The 25,723-nt window shown below is 38.1% G+C and overlaps 2 protein-coding genes and 1 long non-coding RNA gene across 8 annotated transcripts in view; 1 reads left to right on the top strand and 2 right to left on the bottom strand.

Annotated features, from left to right (window-relative positions):
* The window catches only part of LOC116757604, a 95,118-nt gene extending 87,090 nt beyond the window's left edge, over positions 1–8,028 (bottom strand). The window contains exon 1 of one of the 3 annotated variants that reach the window (XR_004351029.1): positions 7,941–8,028. This is a non-coding gene — a long non-coding RNA (uncharacterized LOC116757604). Of the gene's footprint in view, positions 1–57; positions 326–7,544; positions 7,849–7,940 lie in introns of those variants that run through there. The other 2 variants (XR_004351027.1, XR_004351028.1) reach the window with 2 other exon arrangements.
* On the top strand, positions 7,886–24,928 carry AQP11 (aquaporin 11). Of its 2 annotated transcripts, XM_032639513.1 has the most exons (3): positions 7,886–8,812; positions 16,279–16,395; positions 19,704–20,050. In XM_032639513.1, the coding sequence occupies exons 1-3, from the start codon at positions 8,194–8,196 to the stop codon at positions 19,781–19,783; spliced, it is 816 nt and encodes a 271-aa protein (XP_032495404.1). In that variant the 5' UTR covers positions 7,886–8,193; the 3' UTR covers positions 19,784–20,050. The 2 variants fall into 2 exon arrangements, with proteins under 2 accessions (XP_032495404.1, XP_032495406.1); XM_032639515.1 differs by having other exon boundaries at positions 8,169–8,812; positions 16,188–24,928.
* The window catches only part of CLNS1A (chloride nucleotide-sensitive channel 1A), a 34,897-nt gene continuing 23,943 nt past the window's right edge, over positions 14,770–25,723 (bottom strand). For 2 of the 3 annotated variants that reach the window (XM_032639518.1, XM_032639522.1), the window contains one exon: positions 14,772–15,547. The gene's annotated coding sequence lies outside the window, so the exon portion shown is untranslated. Of the gene's footprint in view, positions 15,882–25,723 lie in introns of all 3 variants that reach the window. The other variant, XM_032639519.1, reaches the window with a different exon arrangement.

Raw genomic sequence — 25,723 nt, 5'->3', positions numbered from 1 at the left:
ACATCTAGGCAACATCAGACAAACCCAAATTCAGAGAGGTGCTACAAAATAACTGACCTGTAATCCTCAAAACTGTCAAGGTCTGCAAGTCAAGGAGGGACTGAGGAACTTTTCCAGACTGAAGGAGATTAATGAGACATAATGAGTAAATGCAATGCATGATTCTGAACTGAATCCTTTTACTATAAAGGACAGTGCTGGGACTATTGGCCAAACTTGAATGGAATCTGAGGGATAGATGGTAGAAATGTAAACAATGTTAATTTTCTGATTTAGTTGATCTTATTGCGGTTACATAGGAGTATGCTGTTTGAGGAAATAAACATTAAAATATTTAGGTTAATGGGACATCATAATAATATCAGCAACTTGCTTTCAAATGGTTCAGGAAAAAACAGTTCTTTGTATATACTTGCAACTTTTCTGTAAGCTTGATATAGTTACAAAATAGTTTTTTTAATGTAATGACTCAGATCTCTTCCCTAACATTCAGAGTTTTAAAGTTTCTGTCCCTGATAACATCAAGCCGAAGGAATTGCCTTTACAATCTCTTAAACATCCCATCTCCCTCTCTGTTTACAGATGCCACTGTAACGTAATTCTAAATTTTGGTGAGGTTTTCTCCCACCTTCATTTCTCTTTATCTTATGTGAGGCCTCAGTGCAAAATTCATCATTATATAACTTTCATCTGCTTGAACTCCATTTTTATATATTAGCCTTTATTAAGCACTAACTATGTGCTGGCCATGTACTAAGTACTTTTTAGTACTTAACCAGTATAGCATTATCTCATTTAACCTTGATGTCTTGCTACTTCCCTCTTCACACCCCAGCCTAGAGTACCCTGACCACCCTGGGCTTTCTCTCTGGGATTTTACAAACTGCACTGGCTCTGTCTCTCTTTCCTTTCTCTTGACCTTTTAGCTCCTACTTATCCTAAAGGGATCAGCTAGAATGACTCTTTTTCCAAGGAGCCTTCCCTTAAGTCTGAGTAGGAGGCCCTTCCCTGTGCTCCTACAGAGTAATGTCCTCTTTTAACCACAGTAGTTTTACACTATATTTTAGTTTTTCTTCTCTCTTTTGTTCCCTCTTGTAAGGTAGGTAAAATCAAGGACTACATCTTCACTGATATTTCACCAAAGCTAACAGGGTATGTTACACTGAGTAGGTCCTCAAAAAAAAAACATTTATTGAGTGAATAACTGTAAGCAAGGGAGGCTAGATGACTGGTCTCTATTGAGGGTCACCTTGATGAATCCACCATAGTCTAGGGTTATTTCTCAGTGTTGCAGGTCTGAAAACACAAGTGGATCAGTATCCAGAGTTGAGCTCTCTCTTCTCCTAAAGTTAAACTTTATCACACTAACAAAATCCAATAAAGGCCTAAAGGAATCAATGAAAAGGGGCTCTCACTGACCTAACATAGAAATAATAAATAGCATATCAGAAATAATAATGATTAAATGTATTGAAACATATCAAATATATAAAAATCCATGAGTTCATCATGGTAACAAGGTAATTAGTCATAACTAAAGGCTGCTGGGGCACTAACTCATTCTGAATATTAATAAAGGATATCGATTAAATCCTGGATTTCCTTTACAAACTGAATTTTAGAGTGACCAAATTGTTACTAAGGGAAAATTCTTCTTTATAGAAGAAATTCAGCTGATAAAGGAAAAGGAATGAGGGATTCAGAAAATCACCAATTTTCAACCCTTAATAAGTCAATAGAGCTATGAAAATAATGCATACTAAAAAGTGGAAGACTGATGATATATATATATATATATATATATATAATTTTTTTCTTTTTTCTTTTTTTTTTGCGGTACGCGGACCTCTCACTGTTGTGGCCTCTCCCGTTGCAGAGCACAGGCTCCGGACGCGCAGGCTCAGTGGCCATGGCTCACGGGCCCAGCCGCTCCGCAGCATATGGGATCTTCCCGGACCGTGGCACGAACCCGCGTCCCCTGCATCGGCAGGCGGACTCTCAACCACTGCGCCACCAGGGAAGCCCTGATGGTATATTTATAAACCACTTGATCAATCTTAGTATTACCAAAAGTAGAACTATACATTATATGCCTTAAGTACACAGTGACACTTATGAAGTATTTTGCCTTAAAAAAAATAGAAAAGAAAGAAACTAAACTTAATTAAACATTTAAATGTAGCTACCAGTTTGAAGGAAATGCAAGGGATAGAGGAAAAAGTTAAATGACACCATGTAGAAGCAGTCAGCCAAATCCAGAATGTGGGACATTTTACAGAACAAATGACTTGGTTTCTCCAATAAATCAACAACATAGACTAAAGAAAACTAAGAGGCGCAATAATTTTTAAAGAATGGATTTTGTTTGGATCTTAAACCAAAAGACATGTTTTTAGTCAATTGGAAAAATGTGAATTTGGACTGGGTATTAAATGATATTTAGAAAGTATCGTTAATTTGTTACATGTGACAGTAACATAGTGTTTACATTTTAAAAAAATATCTTTATCAATTAGGGATGCAGCCTAAAGTATATATGTGTAAAATGACATTTCAGTCAGGTTTCTAGCAGAAAACAGTAGCAAGCAAATCAGGTAATTTAAAGAGAATTTAATAAAAAGGATCCTTTTCAAAGATGCAGGAAGACTGTAGGGAAACTAGAAGGGATATCCCAGTACCCCTGGACTAGTAATAACAACTGTTAACACCCCTAGGCCTAAGGGTGAGGAAAGGGTGTGGTTATCAGAACCCAGAGACAGAGAAGCCTTGTGACAAGAAGTTGTGACATTTGGTTGAAGGATACACCTGGCTGCTACAAACCCTCAGAAAGGGAGCCAGAAGAATAGTACCTCAAGGTATTAAGCTCCTGGTGATACTATCCATTAGCAGAACCCAACTAGATGCTATTGGGTAAGGAAGTCCTTATGCTATTGGGTAATGCAGTCCTTATCTGCATTCTATACAGATAAGCCTCAAGGGAATCAGAGCAGGGATGAGAGGCAGAGAAAGAGTGGACTGGGAGGGGGACACAAGAGATACCTAGGAAAAATGACAAGATGTACAGAATTTGCTTTAAAATACTCCAGCCTCCTCCCCACCAAAACTGAATAAATGAAACAAAATTGGCAAAGTATCGATAATCATTGAATAGTATATATAGTGAAAACTATATAGGAATTCACTATATATTCCCTCTGTTTTGTATGTTAGAAAATTCTCATAATTAGAAGTTAAAAAAATGATTTAGTCCCTTAAGCATGAACTATCATTTAATTATTTAACGTAAATCATATTCTTTCCTGATAGTTGAAATTCTTGTATCCTCTCTCCAAGGCTTCTTTTTCGTGGTATTAAGAAGCATGGGCCAATGTTCATTGCAGCACTATTCACAATAGCCAGGTCATGGAAGCAACCTAAATGCCCATCGACAGATGAATGGATAAAGAAGATGTGGTATACATATATACAATGGAATATTACTCAGCCATAAAAAGAAACGAAATTAGGTCATTTGTAGAGACATGGATGGACCTAGAAACTGTCATACAGAGTGACGTAAGTCAGAAAGAGAAAAACAAATACCATATGGCAACATATATATGTGGAATCTAGAAAAAATGGTACAGATGAACCGGTTTGCAAGGCAGAAATAGAGACACAGATGTAGAGAACAAACGTATGGACACCAAGGGGGAAGTGGTGGGGTGGTGGTGGTGGTGTGATGAATTGGGAGATTGGGATTGACATGTCTACACTAATATGTATGAAATAGATGACTAATAAGAACCTGCTGTATAAAAAAATTAAATAAAGTTCAGAAAAAAAGAAGCATGGGAAGTCAAATTAGTACATAACATGAAATCAGAGCAAAAGGAAAAAGACAATCTAGAGGGCTTTTTCAAACAAGCCAACTTCTGTAAAAATCTGATCTTATCCATTTTATGTTGATTCAATGAGTCCAAATTTAAAGCATTGGTGATGCCTTAAAATAATTTTAATTTATCTGCACTCTTCTTCTTCCACCATATTAAACGATATCTTCTCTATTTTTTTTTTTTTTTTTTTGCGGTACGTGGGCCTCTCACTGTTGTGGCCTCTTCCGTTGCGGAGCATAGGCTCCGGACGTGCAGGCTCAGCGGCCACAGCTCACAGGCCCAGCCGCTCCGCGGCATGTGGGATTTTCCCGGACCGGGGCACGAACCCGTGTCCCCTGCATCGGCAGGCGGACTCTCAACCACTGCGCCGCCAGGGAAGCCCTCTTCTCTATTTTTTTTTTAAATCCTCTCTTGACCCATGTAAAGCAAGGCTAATAATATCCAATGTTTGGCACAAAGTAGTGCTCAATAAATATGACATATTATTATAAGATTGTGTTATTGAGGCAGACTGTGTCTTATTAATGCCTGTGGCTCAACAAATATTTTTTTTAACTGAAATTAGAATTAACAGGAAGATAGGGAATTCCTTGGCAGTCCAGTGGTTAGGACATGGTGCTTTCACTGATGGGCCCAGATTCAATCCTTGGTTGGGGAACTAAGATCCCAAGCAAGCAGCATGGCACAGCCAAAAAGATAAGGGAGGAAGGGAGGGAGGGAGGGAGGAAAGAAATAAAGGAAGGAAGGAAGGAAACATATTACTGAGATAGAAGCAAAAAGTTCTCACAAAAATTTAACTGATTATATGTGACAGAGCACTAGATAAGTATCTTCCATTTTAGGATCCACTGATTGCTATGGACCTCTTTAAAGTTATAGTTTGGGTTTCCTCTCCACATAGGAAGCAGTGTATATAATAATAAGACATAACTGTTTCATATTATATTTAAATAATTCATGGCAAAGATTATAGAGACAGTCGCATTATAAATTTAGGACTTCATTTCTAAGAATCACCACTCAAAATAACTGATAATTTGTGATGGTTACACAACTCTGTGAATATAATAAAACCACTAAATGGTACACTTTAAAAGGGTGAATTTTATGGTATGTGAATTACATCTCAATAAACATCTGTAATAACTCTTTGCAAAGCACTTCATCTGTATTCTCATTCGATCTTCACAACAAAACCCTAAATTAGTTATTTACCATAATATTATGATGAGGAAACTGAAGCTCAGAGAAGTTTAATGATTTAACAATTTCCTCAAGATCTCACAGTAAGCATAGCGTAAGATGCAAACCCTCATTTTCAAATGCTAAATCCAGTGCTTTCACCAAACCTAGTATTATGTACTTCCTGCCTCACAGAAACAGGATATCTCTGTAATGCACAGAAGCAAAGTGGTTAAAATGGGGCCAACATTGCTGAGGAAGCCAGACTCTTCTAATCTTCCAACCTATGGAAGAGTCGTTCTTCCTAATGAAGACACTGGTCTTAGAACTGGAATTTTGAGATCTGGGTTTGCAAGACGCAGCTCTGTCACCCATACCAACAAACATTTATGTTGAAGGAAATGGGGTGGATTAATTAGTGATTTCTTGTTTCTGAAAACAGAGATTCATGTGATGTGAAATAATCACAAGTAACTAATTGGGTTTTTTTGGCCTTGTTCTTTAATTGCAAGAACTACCAAAATCCTTTTAATGACAATGTATATTATAATGTTATTAAAATTTCTAATCGAAGTCCAAAAGGCTAGTTTTCTACATGGCTTGTGCTAGTAAAAGTGAATTATCAGCAGAGCAGTAAACAAAATATATTCACATTAACGAAAACTCACGTGACTTCTAGTAAAGGGGAGCGACAAAAGCGTTACACTCACAGGATTGATTTAAAAGCAACCTCTTTCAACAGCGGTGAGCAAACAATAGTTTTAATTTACTCAATTCTTTCCTGGTCAGGCACCAACACAGGAAAGAAGAAAGGACTTCATCTTTCTACATAGTTTGTGTGTTTTCTGAAAAAATTTATATTTTTTAATTCAGAGAATACCTACTGGCACCACAGAAAACTTGGGAGTTACGAAGAGAACTTTCATTAGTTATTAGACGGCTTCCCTGGTGGCGCAGTGGTTGAGAGTCCGCCTGCCGATGCAGGGGACACGGGTTCGCGCCCCGGTCCGGGAAGATCCCACATGCCGCGGAGCGGTTGGGCACATGAGCCATGGCCGCTGAGCCTGCGCGTCGGGAGCCTGTGCTCCGCAACGGGAGAGGCCACAACAGTGAGAAGCCCGCGTAACCGCAAAAAAAAAAAAAAAAAAAACGCTCTTTCATTAGTTATTAGAGGACAAATTGAGACTGGGAAGGAAAGCTGAGGAGAATTAGCAAGAATGACAGGGACGGAGTAAAGGGACAAAGTAGGTAATTAAATAGTTAATCCCACTAAGGGGACTGTAAGTAAAGAAAAAATATGGGAGACCTCTATAAGTTAATGATCACTCAAGAAAGCAGGTCTGCTTAACCACGAAACCAAGCAGGCTTGCATAGCAACCGAAGCAGGAGACATGACCCAAAACAATAAAACAATGGTGGCATGAGACTCACATCCTGCCCAGTGAACTCAGTAAGTTAATGACCCCTAGGACATACTCTCTGCACACATAAAAAACAATACTTTATGGAAAAGTGACATTTCAAAGTGACAGACCCTCACTGTACTGAGACCTGAAATAATTTTTCCATAGTGCCATGACAGTCCTGGCTTGACCATGTAGGGACAAGAAAACTCCCCTGCCCAACCTGCAGGAGGAGCTGATGATGGAAGCTTGACGTCTACTGAAGAATGAGGAAGAAGGCGGTTTTCTCCCCCCCTCCCCACTTTTCCTTTGATTATAAAACTGTAGCCCACTAAGTTCTCAGGGCACAGCATCCTCTCGCCTGCCCACTTGTAAGCCTCACAAACATCCTATTCTAATAAATCACTTCTTATCTACCACTTCGCCTCTGGCTGAATTCTTTCCGTGCCGAGACATAAAGGATCCGAGCTCCTTGGAGCCCCCCAGAGATGCCACCTAGTGGTGTCAAGAACACCTTCCAAGCGCTCTATCACTTGAAGCTCGGGCTAATTATTCCTCTCATTTTGGCTCTTCTCTCACTTCTCTCCAGCCCTCAGAAATGTGGACTTGTGTTTCAGCAGAGCCCAGGGGAGGCAGAACTGAGGCTGGAGAGTGCTAAGGAATTTGCACCCCTCTCCCCCAACTAAACCATGACACCCATTCCATTGGCAGAAAATCACGACAGGTGCAAGGTATGAGGAATCTCAGACATTCCCTCCCAGCTGCACCCACAAAGGGCCGCCCAAGGTGGGCGAGCTGTTGGGAGTGGGGGGCGGTGGCAAGACGTGCTCTTTCAACTTCAGCCTAGCACTTCTTGAACACTTCCTGTCTGCCAGGCTCTGTGCTACTTGCCTTCCATGCTTTTTTAAAACAAATCGATGAGGTGGGTCGTCTGACCCACAACTCTACGAGGTAAACGTCACAGGCAGGTGAAAAAAACTAAGGCTCAAGGAGACCCAGTTGCCTGCCCTTCTTCACACAGGTCAAGCCCTGGTTCGCTCTGAAATCTACTCCCCGCAAACCACCACCCAGCCCCACCCCCGACCTTCGCGCTGCACCTCCGTCACTTCCCGTCTTCTCAGTCGCCCCATAAATTAAAAACGAGGTGGTTGGCCGAGGTGAGCTTTAGCGGTCTTTCCAGCTTGCCGGCTTTACAGTTTTAGGAGCGGGGAAGGAAAACCCCTCAAGGTTCCCACGTCAAAGCACCTGTCCAAGCGCAAGGGGCGCGCGCCCTCCCGCTTAGCACTGGGAGAAGCGCGCCCGGCGTCGCCAGGGGTCCGGCGGCCCCAAGCCTAGCCTCTCGCAAAGGCGCGCGGGCCGCCGCGCGCATGCGCAATGGCCTCCGGACGCGCGCCTTCCCTCCACTCCCTGCCCCACCCGCGCCTGCTTCCAGTCCCAGAGGGAAGCGGCGAGGGCGTGTGCTTGTCCGGCTCCTGCTGACCTTTGGCCCCTCAGCCAGTGCCCTCGCAGAGCTGTCCTCGTCGCCCCTCCTCCCCGGCTCTGGTAACAACACCCTAGCTCAGAGCCGGGGAGGGGAGGAGCCTTTCGCGTAGCGTCCCCGGTGCCTCCAGTAAGCCTAGAGTCGGCCCGCCCCGAGGGGCGTGAGGGGGCGGGGCTGAGGACTTAGGACTCCGGCCCATAGACCGCCTCCTGCCGAGCCAGAGCAGGCGTCCCAGTCTGGTGTTGAGAGAGCCATGACGGCGCTGCGGGGGCTCTGGCCCGAGATGCAGGACACCTGTATCTCGCTGGGGCTGATGCTGTCGATCGTGCTGTTCATGGGGCTGGCCCGCGTGGTCACCCGGCAGCAGCTGAACAGGCCCACTGCCCACGCCTTCGTCTTGGAGTTTCTGGCCACGTTCCAGCTCTGCTTCTGCACCCATGAGCTGCAACTGCTGAGCGAGCAGGAACCCCTGCACCCCACCTGGCCGCTGACGCTAACCTACTTCTTCTCGTTGGTGCATGGCCTGACTCTGGTGGGCACCTCAAGCAACCCGTGCGGCGTGATGATGCAGATGATGCTGGGGGGAATGTCCGCTGAGACGGGTGCGATGAGGCTGTTAGCTCAGCTGATTGGTGCCCTGTGCAGCAGATACTGCATGGGCGCCCTGTGGAGCCTGGGACTGACCAAGTATCACGTCAGCGAGAGGAGCTTCGCTTGCAGGAATCCCATCCAAGTGGACTTGCCCAAAGCGGTCATCATAGAGGCCGTCTCCTCCTTTATCTTCCACAGCGCTTTGCTGCACTTCCAGGAGGTCCGAACCAAGCTTCGTATCCACCTGCTGTCAGCACTCATCACCTTTTTGGTCTATGCAGGTTTGTTATTCCCACAAAACACTTGGCATGTCCGGAGCTTCTATGACTTGAGGCTCTAAGTTCTTTGCCAAGATACATTTTAAACCATTATGCCTCTGTGAAGTCAATATTGGTATCTCCGTAATTCTAATCATTTTGCAGCTCATTCTTTACCGATAGGGTCGAAATATTGATCCTCCATTCAGTGTTTTTTTTTTTTTTTTAACACCCAGAGAAAGCCACTTCTGTGCTGAAACTGAGATCGTGTGAGATATTGCCAAGGGTTCAAATATCCTACAAAGGGATTGTTGTAATGGTAGAAAGGAAAGATAACATCAGCTACCTCTTGCCAACTTGGTATAGATCCTTTCTGAGACTCTCACTGAAACATGATCCTGGGTGTCAAAAGTTCCTTCCAATTTAAAGCACAAGCTACCTGATTGGTTAGTAGTAAGAGTGGGAAGTAGAAATTCTGTAGTTCTATTTCTTAGTTCTTTTTCTACAAAATTACTTAAAATCATTTATCTCCTTAATAATTCATCTTGAGTTATAAGTGAATTTTTAATGGCCTATCAAGAAAGATGTGTTTTAAAATCAAAACGTGCTTGAAATCAAAGACGCTTTTTAAAAACTAATAATTCTTGAGAATCTGCTGATTTCTCGTAAACCATTTGTTCACCTTGACAGATCTCAGATTTAGTGGATAATCTGAATATTCCAAATGGGACAAGAAAATCCAAAAAACAAAAGTTTGATGATGAAGTGTGTTATTTTAAATGATCACAACAAAATATTTCATTAGGACTATATCTGAATTCTAAGATGTTTTGGAGGCAGGAATCTAATAAAAGGAATTAGTAGTAAGAGTCAGTCTTCTGCCCACTGAAAGGGAAACTATGAGTAGACGCAAACCTCAAGATAAGGAATTTTAAACATATGCTTGACTTCCTAGGTAGAAATGAAAGAATTTCCAATCCATTTCAACTTCTTTAGATCTAGTACCATTTTTTTTGTAGAGGCAGATGGAAATAAATGGTATAGGAGAGAAGGAAGGATTTATGCATATTTGAGGGGTTGGTGAGTAGTTGCTTATTAAAGTTTTAGGTTTGGGCCAAAGCAGAAACATCCCTTGAAAAAAGTTATGCCACAATTTAGCTCTGTACTTATATAATTAGAAGTGGTAAACATTTAAAAGATGTTTTAAGTTAATAAAATGTTATACACAGTTCCTCTTCCCTCTCTTGATTATCTTTAAATTGGTATTCTTCCTATTTTTGTATTTTTAATACATATTTATGATTTCATAATAATACTGTATATATTAGCCAATACCTATTTTATAAGTGACACAGATTTTGAGAGAAGAAAAACAAGATAATAATTGAAGTTATACATAAATATAAGGAGAGTTATTAGAAAGAACCCATAAAATAACAATTTAAGGTGTTCAAAAACACTGCTCTTTTTCTTCCCCTCACACTATTGACATCGACATTGCTGAAATGAAGACACTAATTGGTAGAGGAGGAGGAGAGAGTGAAGGGATCACTACAGCAGTGGTTCTCAACATTCTCTCTGCGTTACAGTCACCTAGGGAGTGTTTTAAACATAACCATATCTGGGTGCCAAGATTAAGATTTAATTGCTGTGGGAAGGGGCCTAGGCAATAGTAGATTTAAAATTTTCCCAGGTGATCCCAATATGAACCACTGCTCCAGTCTAGACTTTGCTGGCCATTTCAGTAGCCACTACTCACATATGGTTATTTAGGTATAAATCAACTAAAATTAAATATTTACTTCTTCAGTTGCTATAGCCACATTTCAAGTACTCAATAGCCATATGTGGCTAGTGGGTACAATATTGGGCAGTGCTGGAGGCTGTTGGCAGGGACAGAACCTAACAATTATTTAGCACTGTTACAGAAATTGATACCCTATTACGATCTTCCTTTTCTGCCAATATAAGGGAGATAAGAATATTCATTGGGCAACATGCCAAGCATGTAGGAAATTTATATGAGTTATCCTAGTTAATCCTTACAGCAACCCACTGATGAATACATTATTCCCATTTTTATGTAAGTGAGGCTCAGAAAAGTGAAATGACCTGTCCAAGGTCACACAGCTAGAATGTGCTGGAACCATGGTTTAAACTGACACTAAAGCTTATACTCATTTCATTATCAGCATTTCTACAGCATATTCCTCAAAAGTAACAAAAATATATACATACAATTGAATATTGTTCAGCCATGAAAAGGAATGAAGTTCTGATACATACTACGATAGGAATGAACCTTGAAAACATTATGCTAAGCAAAATAAGCCAGACACAAAGGGACAAATGTTATATGACTCCACTTATATGAAATATTCAGAATAGGCAAATTCATAGTCAGAAAGTAGAATAGAGGTTACCATGGGCTGGGTAGCAGGGAGGAATAGGGACTTTTTGTTTAATGGGTACAGAGTTTCTGTTTGGGGTGATGGAAAAGTTTTGGAAATAGTGGTGATGATTGAACCTTGTGACTGTAATTAATGCCATGAATATACACTTTTAAATGGTTAAAATGGCATATTTTATGTTATGTATATTTTAGCATAACTTAAAATAATTTAAGTTACAAAAGGATTCTGTTGCCAAGTAAATTTGGCAAACACTGGATTAAACAGATTTTCTAATTTAAGACTTCACAGAGCCTTTACTATGCTACTGTTTATTGTGAAACTCCAACAAGAGAAGCATGTGGAACACAGTTTTTCAAACTTACGGAATCCTTTTGTCTAGGAGTGTGTAGCAGAAGAGAACATACTTTGGGAAGTGCTGCGCGAAGCCGTGTCACTCCCCATTTTTTCTATGGATATAAGTCATAACTTTAGATCAGTTATTCTAAATAGAGTGAACTGTTTGGGGACTAGCTGAGTGTGTGTCTTACCAGGCAGAGGTGAGGCTTTTGTAGGAAGGAGTTAAGAATGGATAGGGAAGGAAAGTCAGGGGAAGCATCTGCTAAATCAGGCATGGTTACAAGTTACTTTGATATGTCTTTCTCTCTTTTTTTTTTTTAAACTTCTAAGATACTATTAGTACTGGTTTGGCTAAGTTGCATGCTGGGATATTTCTTTAATCACTTGCATTTTGAGGACCCTAATACAGGTCACATCAAAAGAACTGATAATTTAAGATTACAGAACATAACTGTCCAGCAGCATAGCCACAGGCTCCTTGGATAGCCAATGATCAAGCATCTCATTGTGTATTTATTGATTTAGCACCCTGCACTTTGATGTGCAGATGGAGGCCACTGATGTCATTACCACTTATCATGTATTTATTGACTTCCCAAATAAAGTAAAAAAAACTGTGATTTATTAACATATTAAAGCTATAAAACTATTAATGCAAATTTCAAGCAAATCTTCCTTAATTTAGGTTTTGGGAGAATTTGGTTCAATGACCAGGGTAAGAGAGAACTGCATTCATTTTTAAATTAATTACATATTGGGAAAAAAATCTGTTATTTTACATATCCAAATAGGCTGTCTTTATTACTGTACCCTGTTCATTTCCTTTGTAGAATTTTTAAATTATATACTTGTTTTCTGATGTAATGCCTGTCTTCCTCCACCAGACAGTAAGCTTTATGAGTAGAGAGACTAAAATTGTTTTATTCATTATAAGTTATAACTAGGACTTAGCATGGTGTCGCCTGTTACAAATAAATACTCATTATTTTTAGAATGAGTGAATGAATGAATTAGCAAATACTCTATTCATTTAAAAATAGAAAGAAGTAATACATATCTGGGTATTCCATATTTTATGTCTAAGAGCTTTCAAAATAAGCCTAATATATTGTTTGAAGTAACTGCATTTTTACTTCATTTCATTACTCCATTCAGGAGGTTTTTGTATCCTTCTAAGTCACGAAGAATTTGGGTAAGATTATTTGTCAAAGGAGAAGGGAACTAAGTCCTTTACATATGTTTATTTTTAATCAATAACCATATGAAACAGGTGCCAATTTACAAATGAAAAACAGCTTCAAACAAAGGTCCAAAACTTTTTTTTTTATCATGCCAGTATAATATAGTGGTTAAACACACAGCCTTGGAGTTGGACTGTGTCCATAGGAGAGATAATTTAGGTCTCAGTTTCCTCATCTTTAAAATGGAGAATAACACTACCTATCTCTTCAGACTATGATGAAGAATAATGTATTCCAAGTTCTTCCCAAAGTAACTGGCACAAATGTTCTGGTCACTGGAAAGGCCTAGCTTCCATTATAAATTAGTTAATTGACATTCTAGCTTTCACACGAGTCTTACATGATTTTAACTAGTGTCATTCTGTCACAGAGAATTTGATTCCCTTTAGGAGTACTGAGAAACATTAGTGCCTATAATTATCAGATTTGGGACTCAGTCTTTGTGGTAATTTCACCAAGGTCATACTGTCTTCTAAAACTCTTGGCAGTCAGCCAGCTGGATCTCCCTGTTGATACCTCTTCTTCAACATGTTATGGCTTCTCCCCTCCAGACATCAATAAATAGTAACTCATTTTTCAAAGCCATTTTCTGTAAGTTCTGTGCCTGATGGATGATTCTTACTTTTTAAATAATTCACATTTAATTACACAATACATGAATGTGTTATTTTTGTAAAAAATGGAAATATTACCAATGAGACTTTTTTTTTTTTCCAATGAGACTTTTAATTGCCATCCTTCATGCCTGTCCCCTCTCCTTCCCTGCCTACTCTTCTCACCAGTGTAGTCCTCTGTGTGTGCATATGTGTCCTTCCAAATTCTTATGTGCATTTATTATACGTATAGATAGGACCCTATAGAAACTATTATATGTGTTCATGTTAACATGAAAGGTATCATACTTTACTTTCTGCAGTTTGCTTTTTTTAGTGGTGTGGTTCAATGTTATCTTGGAGATCTATATTAGTAAAGAGATTTCACTTATTTCAGTACTGAGTGGTATTCCAAATTAATAACAAAGTTGTATATTTAGCTACCTTCTTCTGAATGGACATTTAGGTTTTTCCCAGTTCATTGCTACTATAAATAAACAACCTTATGTGTGTCTACTAGTATACAAGTACCAGTAGTTCTCTAGGACAGTGGTTTTCAATGCGACAGTTTTGCCCCCCGCCCCCCCCAGGGGACTTTTGGCAATGTCTGGAGACATTTGTGGTTGTTACAAGGTGGGAGATGGATGTGCAACTGGCATCTAGTGGGTGAAGGCTAGGAATGCTGCTAAAAATCCTACAATGCAAAGGACAACTCCCAACAAAGAATTACCCAGTCTAAAACATCAAAGCCAATGCCACATTTTGGGCCTTTTGTTGACACAATGGATTTCTGAATCAGTTAACTTATCCTTAAAATAACAGTAATTTATTATTTTTCATGACTTTGTGGATTAGATAGGAAATTCCTGAGATCATATAGCTGGACAGTTAGTATGTCTGAAAGAGCCAAGGTGCTTCACTCGTCCAGCAGTTGGTACCAACAGCAATCTAAGATGCCTCAGTTTTCTTCCCTGTGGCCTCTCATCCTCCAGCTCACTTACATGGTCAGGACATTGTTCCAAGAGAGTAAAAAGTGGAAACCGACGATGGCTTTATTGAGACCTGAACCTAGAATTCACTCAGTGTTGCTTCTCACATTCAGAATTCACATAGCATCACTTCTGCTGCATTCTATTTGTCATTGCAAGTTGCAAAGCCAATCCATATCCAAGACAGGAGAATAGACTGTACCTCTGGGTAGGAGGAGCAGCTTCTACCAAGTCACACTGAGCAGAATTGGTGATGTAAGGGTTAGAAGATAAGTGTGAAGTAGTTGGAGTTTTAGAATGGTATAAAACCGACTGACAGTGTTCTCAGACCTAATGGAGATACCAAAGACCTAATGGGAAAACTGAAGCAAACTAATTATGAGGGCAATGATTCAGTCTATTTTTATTGATAAATGCCGAAAAAAAATCACAGGTCACTTATATTATCACCGCACATATTACATTATATTTTATTAAAAAGATCTGTGTGAATCCTTATATTTTTATCCATGGTGTCCAGAGCATAAGAACTCAATAATTTTTTGTGGAATTAAGCTGAAATGACCACATGCCAACCAAACAATTCTGTTGGCCCTTGGCAATTGCAGGTTTAACATTCCAAGATTTGACTATTCAAGAGTGGTCCTGAAGGTCCATGATGTGATGTCATTTATAATTGCTGAGGCATAAATATGAATCATGCTGTGAGGCTGGTATGCTAAAAAGGACTCTTAGCCATGGAGTGAACTCAGTTCAGTGTCAACATCTTTACCTCCACACAGCTTCAATGTTTTCAGCCTATCAGGAGTGAAATCTCATTAGTGAAATCTTATGAAAGGGTCTCTTAATTTCCAATTTTACTTCACTGCATTTTATAAAGACAATTAACATGCTATAGTGGCACATGTCCACGTAAAATTTGTGAAGATCTCCGGATCCGTAGCTGTGGCTGAGTCGGAGGCAGACAAGTGTGCCCAAGCTTCCACATGGAACCACCACCAGAAATGTCTCTATCTCAGGGGTACAATTAGAATATGTTTTGAAAAGCTGAGCCACAGTTCAGCTGAGTACCACTGGACAGGCAGTCCAACCTCTTTTGCCTTTCCTTACTTGCTGTGTAGCCAGAACTATAAGCTCCTGGGCCCCATCTCAGAGAGAGACCCTGTGCAGAGCTGGACCATGAATCCTGAAAAGTAGTCAACAGTTAGAATTTGTGCTTATCTTTCACGACTACTCACTTTTTTTTATTTTTAAAAATTCTGTAACCACTTTATTGAGATATAATTCACACACTACTCAGTCACTTCTTCAGGGCTCTGCTGCCAAGTAAAAATGGAGTCAATGATAATGCTGTGGTCCATTTTTTGTTTTCAAAGCAAAGGTACTTCTGCTCAAGAGGATCTTGGGGTATTGTACCCATTTAAAATGTTTAAATGTACTTTCGTCTTATCTTTATTATTATTCACTCATTTAAGTTGATGAATGTTAAGAAGGGCAGCCAAATCTCCTGTTTTACAAAACTGTAGGAACAATAACAGAGCAGGTTAACTTTCAATGTGCATTTTATAATATACTATAGGAAAAGCATTGGATTAAAATTCTTAATGTCCTTTGTCCCCCCACCCCCACTTTTTTGCACCTGGCATATTATAATCTATAATCTATTTTTATCCTCTATGCCAGGTGATTCTGCAAAGGAAGATTACAGAATAAGAATACTTAAATACCTAAAATGAAATAGTTACATTTAGTAATCCCTGTATTTCTAGTTGCAAGAAAATGTAAGATATATGGTTTGGTATCATTCTGTTTAAAATGTATTACAGGAGGAAGTCTAACAGGAGCTGTATTTATTTCTAGTTGCAAGAAAATGTAAGATATATGGTTTGGTATCATTCTGTTTAAAATGTATTACAGGAGGAAGTCTAACAGGAGCTGTATTTAATCCAGCTTTGGCACTTTCACTACATTTCAAGTGTTTTGATGAAGCATTCCTTCAATTTTTTATAGTATATTGGCTGGCTCCTTCTTTAGGTAAGCATATTTTTATTTAATATAATTAAAAGATTAGAATATTTTAAATATGATATGGAATGTCACTGTAACATGTCAATTTCCAAAGCCAGAGTAGGGACAGAAAAGAAAAAAGGTAGGAAATGTTATGCCTGAAGTAACATTTTATTTTGTGCAGTATCCTTTAAAACTGTTTTTATCTTCAAAGAAACAAATTACCTAGTTAAGGGTAGTCAGTTTGAGGTCTGATACCCCTTTAAGAAGCCCTCAGATATGAGGGCAAAAAAATGAGGAGTAATTACTTCCTTTAAAAACAATCTTTTTTTTTTGGCTAAAGGAATTTGTTTTTTTCAAGTTTGTGAGCGCCAAATAAAATACTATTTAGTTCATTTGACTCATTTTACAGAAGGGCATCTCATGAAACAATGCAGAACTATAATAAATGTAGTTTTAAAATTTTCCACAAGTTGCATTCCTGTTATCTCTATCTGGATCAGATATGTAAAACTCCTCTTTTCAGGTAGGTCAAATAACATAAAAAAGTTATAAAATAACTGTAATCGTGATATGCATTTCCTTATGTAAGTTATCAGCATTTCTTGATTTTGTTTAGTCATCTGTTTTAAGCCTGACTATAATTCATAACTATAAATGAATATGAGGATAGCTGGCCTTCTGTTAGTTCATCCTTCTTTTTATCCGGTTTGCATTTTGTTTCTTGTTGCTCATTTCTTTAAAAAAAAAAGGGGGTGGGGAGGAGGGTACTTATAGGAGAGAACACAGGCATAACAGGTTTGAATAGCCATCATACTTCACTCCTTCCATTCCTTCCATTCGTTTCATTTAGGAATTTTCCTCACATTTAGTATCTATTATGCTCAGCAATATCTATAGGCCTAAACATGAAGAATATCAGAGAAAACCTGTATTTTAAAATGCTAATAATGGTAGCTTTTTCTCATCTATTGATTACTAGTATTTTCCAGTAAGTTCTTTAAATTTTCTCTGCTCTTAATTTTTAAGAAGTAAAAAAGGTCACTGAAGTTCATGAAGAAGTTAAAAATATCACTAATTGGACTGGTCTACTGAAGTTTTTATATGGAAAAATTCTCTTAATATGTCTTATTTGAAATGAACATATATTATTAACATTATATATTTGTTAATGTGCTCCAACTACAATTTTAACAGTAGGCCCATGATACTAAGGAATTATGTCATTCACTACTTGAAAAAAAACTAAAAAGTAGGCCTTTCCAAAAGAATTTTAAAAGAAAAAAGAAACAGAAGTCATTGCCATTCTCTGTAAAAAGACCATGACTTTTTTTTCATTAAACACATTTTCTAGCCTAAATCACTTGATAACTTTTTCCTGGAAGAACATACTGGAAAAAAGTCTCATGACAGAAAGGAGAAATCACTTCTGCCCCTTTAGCAAATATACAGACCAGACAGTAGTAGGGTAGGGAAAACAGTATATTCTCTTCATGACAGTGTGGGGCAAACAGGAAGAGAACATTACTTGTTGCCGTTACCAAAACATTTTAAAGAACCACTTATCCAAAAAACAATCCAAATATGTAAATGAAAAACAAATATACTTTTATTTCTTTACTTCCTATCCAAGGGATCTTTTAAAAATGGGATTGGGATCAAACTTTTCTGCAATTATGTATGGCCCTAATTAGCCTGTTGAAAATATACATTCAAAGATTCTTCCTTTGTTAACCTAAGGATCTCCTAGCTTTTTCTAAACAGACCCAAATAAAATTTCTGTTCTAGTTTTTCATTTAAAGAGCCATATTCCTATACTGCTTTCAGAAGTTTGTGAATGAGAAACAATATAGAAATAATTCGATAGATGTGGATAAAAGACATGTGACTAAATGACAGTTTTTAGAATACTGAATTCTGGCTTGCCACTGACTTTTGTCATACACTGAAATTACATTCCCATTGGGAAAAGAAATGGCCTCAAATGAAATAAGGTCACTATTAAACTCAAGAAGGATAAGAAAAATAAATTTTATTTTTACAAGAGTCATTCAAAGAGCTAAGTAAGAGATGAGGAGTCAAAGCAAACAAACACTAGGCAGTGCCACAGAGTGCGACAGAGGAGAGTAATTGCGAGATACCTATCTTCTTTCCCTTCTTGACCAAGCAGGGAACAAACTATTCTTGGAAGACATGGTCCTTGTTCTTTCTTGTTTCTCTTCATAGCAGAGATAATTATAATTCCTTTAATGGGCCCTGCCATCTTCCCCAATTAATGTTAGAAATGTGACTATAAGAATGTATATAGAATTAATTCTCTAGCTTACACATTTCATATAATAAAAATCTGCAAATTCTATTTGCTTCTATGAAACTGCAACTCCATTTTTAGAAAGTTTTAAATGTAATGTCTTATTTTCTAGCTGACTTTATAAAGAAAATGTCAAATTTTGTGGATTTATTAACAGACTGTTTCTGACTTTTAAAAAAATCTGAAGCCTTTGTTTGCAAATCAGATTCATCTTTCAAAAATATGTTAAGCTATCCAAATGCTAGTCAAACCTTAAGGTTTCCTCTTGTTAGCAAACAGGAGTAAACTATCAAATCTGCATGTGACAAAAACACATTCTTAATCTAAGTTTAAACTGATTTAGAGCTTTAAGCCTACATACCTTCAGATAAAAACATTAACCACTGCAGACTTCTCTGTTAGACAGTGATTTGAGTCCTGTGCCTAAATCTCCTCTGTCCCTATTTCCCACTGAAAAATTTTAAATCTTAAAAAATGTTTTTTAAAAAAATCACAGTTTACATATATATACATATATATATATGCTAGTTTAGATTTATCTGGCATGACCTCAAAAATGAAGATTTGCTAATATGTGATTTTTTTAAAAACATATTTAAGATTTAAAACGTCAACTGAAGTTTTCTTTCAGATACTCTGCTTATTAATACAGCTCTAAAAGCTATTAATCGTTGAGACTAAAATGGAGACACAAGTCCAGAGTTTCTCACTCAGCAAGTCAGTAATGAAGCCAGAACTAGAACTCCAGATCTATTTTATTTATCCTTTGAATTCATTGTTTAGATCCTACTGGTTTTTCCAAGTACATACTGTTTTTAAGGATTCATCGTTGAAGAAAAATAATGTGACAATATTATATTTTAAAATACCTACATGTTTCATGTAGAACTGATGTAGCTAATTCTCTTAAACATAGCTCTACAAATCTCTAGGTATGTAACTGTATATAATCTTAAATTATAACCACTGAATGATTATTAACTTCCTTAGGGATTGTTTTGTTTTTACTGTACTTTTCTTTCAGGTATATTGCTGATGATTTTGATGTTCAGTTTTTTCCTTCCATGGCTGTATAACAACCACACAATTAATAAAAAGGAGTAACTATTCTAAAAGACTCAGACTAAGTTTCAGGACAGTCAAGATGGATGTGATAAAGATTTTATCACCTAATATTCACACACTGGCTGCACTGGAGTCGTCAATGTTATCTTCCTTTGAAGAAACTGCCTTAGAGTTTTCATCACTGGGACTTAAAAAAAATTACTGTGAAAATGAGGTATCCTGTGTTTTTCAGTTAAGACTTGTTCTTTTAAGCGTGTATTAAATGCTGCTAGAAAAGACTCTTTAAATATAAATCTCAAGTGATAATTGTTAATTTTGATGAAAAAGAAATTGAGTACAGTGTGAGAAGGGAAGGGAAGGTGATGGTAGGACCAAGAAAGAGTACGTGTATCATGTGTCACCTGAATGAACAAGATTTTTAACCAAAGTTCAAACAGTCATGCTTACAAAACTGGAGAGAGGATACTTTTCAGCCACTACCTCACACAGTGATACCATCAGCAGTGTCATCTTTCAATAGGAAAGTTGCTTTTGGAAGTAGATTATATACCTACTCATACTCAAGGGGGTTCCTGAATTTTAAATATATTCTAATCTAAAATATTTTCTCTAAATAGACAATCTCACTAGCTTTAGGCAAACTGTCATTCTTTAGTAGAATAAAGCACTCATACGAGGTGTAAGCTTTTCACATTCTCATCGGACTAAACAGCTACCTTATGAAGTAGGCAGGGCATGTATTTTTAATCTCCAGTTTACAGATAAGGAAACGAAGTCTAGAAGGGGGTTTACTGCTTTGCCCAAGGTCAAATACAGCCAAATACCATCTTTAAACTTCTACTTCAATACAAAAAAATATTCTCCGTCATCATTAAGACTAAAGGAAAATTGAAGATTTTAAAGAAACATTAAATACTTTATAATGTTACAATCTGTTTAGGAATTAACAGCGGTTTTTTTTAGGCTTAAAGAACCTTCAAGTTTTCCTCTATTAGAAGCTTTCTTTTATTGTATGTCTACTTTTTATTAAAAGTTCAGATGATAAAAGTATGTTTCTCTTCAAAGGAATTCCATTATCAGAGTTAAAACTGAAAGCAAAAAAAAAAGCGGGGTGGGGGGGCGAAATAAGATCTGTTTGAGTAATAATCAATTAAGCAACTGATAAACTGCCAGGTGATCTAAGTGCTGCTTGGTGATCAGCCTGTGATAGTCACTCCCTTTACACCTGCAGACTGAACCAGACTGCTGCAGGCTACCCAACAAGGCAGCCAGTTTGACGGTCATGGACTTTTGACTCTTGAACTTAGGAATACATACCGTAGTATTTTCTATTTTAAAAAGCAGAGTTCATAAAATTGCAACAATGGCTAAATGCAGTCTCTGACTTGTTTTATTTGGCCTGCACAGTATTTAAAACAAAATAACAAGCTAGTTATTTTAAGCTTTTAAACCACACAAAAATCCATAATTCTAGCTTCTCTTGAAAAAAATCAAAAGATCAGTCAATATTAGGCCTGACTTCTGCTATTACAAGCACACAAAATGACTGGTCCCTTTAAAATAGTCCCTTTGCCACTCCCTATGTCTCTTCCAAACATGAAGCTGAATTTCACTTATTATTTCATGGCTGTTTTTCTTATAGGAATTTTTTTTTATTCATGTCTCTTTATCATGAGACTGTGGTTTAAGAAAATTGAGTATTAATTTGTGAAAATGCCCAGCCCTCTAAAATGCACTTGTCAGAATTAGAGGTTGTGACTTCTGATGACACGGCTTCCCCTGCGGTCCTCTCAAATGGTAGCTTAGCTGTTTTCTCTATCACACCCCTTGATACCACTGGGCCTGGAGATGGAACAGGTCCCTTTCTCCTCATCTATTCTCTGCTCCCCCCATTAAAAACATGTCATCAGACCATGCCACCTTCTACCTGGGTACTTCTTATTGCAGTTATCTACTGTACAGTCCCCTCAATTCCCTCTTGATCCTTTAGGAATTTAGTTCCTGTCTCACTCTCACTCTCCACAACACTACTCCAGCTGTATTTGTTGGTGATTTCAATACTTACAAAGACGATCCTTCCAATATCTTGGCCTCCCAGTTCATTGGCTGAACTTGAAAGGCTCTTCAATAATTTTTCCCTTCTCTTCTGCCTCAACTACAACTTTGGTCATACCTTGAGCTTGTCATTACCAATAACTCAAACTCTTCTCTGATCTCAAATACCTCATTCCCCAACCACTAACCCCTCTCTCCAGCTCACTCGCCCTACTATCTCATCTCCAATGATCCTCTGAACCCCCACGGGGAACTTCTGTCCACCGATACCACCACGTTTTCACATCTTTCTCCCCTCTCAATTACTCTCGTCTCCTTCAGCAGCTTAAATTACACTCTTGCATAGAATCTTAACTCCCTTGTTCCTTTATCTCATCATACTCACATGGCTTAACCACAATTTGATTAAATCCAACTGTCTGCTTATTCCATGCCTGCACCCAAACATGAAATAGAAGAAAAACGAGATAGCAGTAGGACAGTTCTTTCAAAGACTTTTGCTGTAAGCAAAGAACATGTGGAGGAAATTGGGTCAAGAAAGAATTTCCTTTATTCAGGTGGGAAAGACATCAGCATGTTTACATGCTGAGGGGAATGATGCAGTAGAGAAAATAATGATGTAGGAAAGGGAGGGGAGATTTCCCAGGTCCATAGTTTTTAATTGGCTAGCAAAGATGGAAGCAAGTGCACAACTGAAGGGGCTGGCCTTAGCTAGAAGCACAGACAGATCATTCATAGTAACAGGAGAAAAGGTAAGAATATATGGGCACAAGAAGAGTTGGTTAAGCAGATGTGATGGTGGGAGTCTGAAGAAGTTCTTCAGTTTTCTTCTTCCCATTTTTTCTTGAAGCATTCTAGTCAGCCCTTCAACTCTACCATTCCACTGAAATTCCTGCCAAGGCCATCAATGACTTCCATGCTGTTAAATCAAGTTCTCATACTTCTTACCTATCAGCAGCATTTGATACAATTTATTGCTTTCTCCTCCTGAATCACTTCACTTCCAGAAAATTACTGCCTTCTCAGTTTATTCTTCCTCCTTTCCCCAAACTAAATGATACAGTTTCCCAGGGCTCAGTCCTCTGAGCTCTTTTCTACTTATACTTACTCCCTTGGTAATTTTATCCAGTCTTGTGGCTTTATGGCAACTATATCCTAGTAACTGCCAAATTTCTGTCTCCAGCTTGTACAACTGTCCTGAACTCCAGACTCATATCCATCCGTAAATGTAACTCTATACTTGGTTGTCTAACATATAACTCAAGTTAATACATGCAGCTCTAGTTAATTCAAACTGCATAGTTTATCCATTCTATTGATGGTATTTGTACTTACTCACTATTAAATCAATGCATGTGATAAACATTCTTGTGCATGTCTTCTTGTGTACATGTGTTTTTCTAGGGTAGTAGGCTTTCATACTTTTCATTATGGCCTACTAGCATAGTTTGGTCAAGCCTCCATCTACTTACTCCTGTCCAGATTATTCCAATAACTTCCTGTTTCTATTACCAGAGTGATCCTATGAAAACAATCAAATCATGCAACAGCTCTCTATTTCAGACTTAAAGGCATATATTCTTCGATTTAACTATTACAAAACTGTACACAACTGTTGGTGCAAAATATTAATGTGTTGGGAAAAACTGCACATGAACCAGTGTGACTTCTGGGTTATACGGACATCACTGCCCTACTGAGCAATCATTTGTGAGCTAGTTCACATTATTTAAAAACACACTGTAGCAAAACTGTATTAGAATGCTAGGGCTAGAATAACCACACTTCAAAGCATCCTACATAAGGAATAATTCCTAGCTTCTAAAAGCACACAGGATTCCACAACTTCCTGCTTTTAAAAGACACTGTAAACAAAATGAAAAGACAAGTCACAGACTAGGAGACTGGAATCTAGAATATATAAAGGACAGATCAGTAAGAAAATAATAACTTAAAACTGGGCAAAAAATACGGAAAAGTCAAATATACAAAGCAGGAAGGTGTTCAATCTCACTAATAATCAGGAACATGGAAATTACAATCCTGATGAAATTCTACTTCCAAATTCATCAGGTTGGCAGAAATTCAGGAGTCTGGAAATATCAAAAATTGATGCGGATATAGAGAAGCATTATTCCCTAATGGTGGAACTGTAAATAGCTACAATCGTTTTGGAGAACAGTTTAGCAAAATCTAGCAAACTTTAAGATTTACATAAGTGGGGCTTCCCTGGTGGCACAGTGGGTTAAGAATCCGCCTGCCAATGCAGGGGACATGGGTTAGAGCCCTGGTCCAGAAGGACCCCACATGCCACGGAGCAACTAAGCCCGTGCACCATAACTACTGAGCCTGTGCCCTAGAGCCTGCGAGCCACAACTACTGAGTTCATGTGCCACAACTACTGAAGCCCGCGCGCCTAGAGCCTGTACTCCACAACAAGAGAAGCCACCGCAAAGAGAAGCCTGTGCACCGCAACAAAGAATAGCCTCTGCTTGCCACAAGCAAAGAAAGCCTGCACGCAGCAAGAAAGTACCTAATACAGCCAAAATAAATAAATAATTACAATTTTAAATCTTAAAAAAAGTAAACAAAGTGCTTAAGTAGGAAAAGCAGCGGAAAGATTCAATTAATAAAAGTTAAAAAAAAACATGCAACCCAATACTATATAGTGTTTATAGCATACATATACATTTAGCAAAAATACAAACACATACATAGTTATGATCAATACCAAATCTGGGATGGTGGTTACTTCTGAAGAGGAGGAAGGGGACTGGGATCTGGGGAATACAAAGGGAGCTTCAACTGTATTTGTACAATTTTATTTCTTAGCTGCATGTGAGTATATGGGTATGTGTTACATTAGTATTTTTTTTTTAACTGAAGTATAGTTGAGTTACAATATTACATTATTTTCAAGTGTATAGCATAGTGACTCAGTATTTTTGCGGATTTTACTCCATTATAAGTTATTACAAGATAATGACTATAATTTCCTGTGCTACACAATATTTCCTTGTTGCCCGTTTACTTTTTACATAATAGTTTGCATCTGTTAATCTCATATCCCTAATTTGTCCCTCCCTTACTTCTCCCTCCCCTTTGGTAACCACAAGTTTGTTTTCTATATCTGTGAGTCTGTTTCTGTTTCGCATATACATTCATTTGTATTATTTTTAGATTCCACATATAAGCGATATCATATAGTATGTCTTTTTCTGACTTATTCCACTAAGCATAATATTCTCTAGGTTAATCTTTTTAATATGCCCAAAATATTTCAGAACACAAATTATTTATAAAGTTAGGTAACGATAACCAACTTTTCCTTTACCTGCAGAGTTTTGCATTTAAACAATGAATGATAATTGTAAATTTTTTAATTCTTTGAAACTCCAAACTATGATATATAGCCCAGATCCCTATTCCTCAGATAAAAATTACGACCATGCAGATGTGTTAGTTTTCTAGTACCACCATAACAAAGTACCATAAACTAGGTCGTTTAGAATTACAGAAATTTATTCTCAGTTCTGGAGGTCAGAAGTCCAAGCAAGGTGTCAGCAGAGCCATGATCCCTCTTAAAGGCACTAGGGAAGCATCTGTTCCAGACCTCTCTCCTAGCTTCTGGTAGCCTCAGGCATTCCTCTGCTTGTACATGCATCACTACAACCCCCCATCTTCACATGGCTTTCCCTCTGCCATGTCTGTCTCTGTGTCCAAATTCTCCCTTCTGATAAGGACACCAGTAAATACTATATTAGGGCCCATACTAGTGACTTCAATTTAACTTGATCACCTCCGTAAAGACCCTATGTCCAAATAAAGTCACATTCTGAGATGCTGGAGGTCACGACTTCAACATATCGTTTTGAGGGGACACAATTCAACCCATGAACGCGGAAAAAAAACTCGTCTCCCTCC

This window comes from Phocoena sinus, chromosome 8 (genome assembly GCF_008692025.1).
Source record: "Phocoena sinus isolate mPhoSin1 chromosome 8, mPhoSin1.pri, whole genome shotgun sequence".
NCBI lineage: Eukaryota > Metazoa > Chordata > Mammalia > Artiodactyla > Phocoenidae > Phocoena > Phocoena sinus.
Note: the sequence above shows the minus strand (reverse complement) of the source record. Positions and strands in the feature narration are given on the sequence as shown.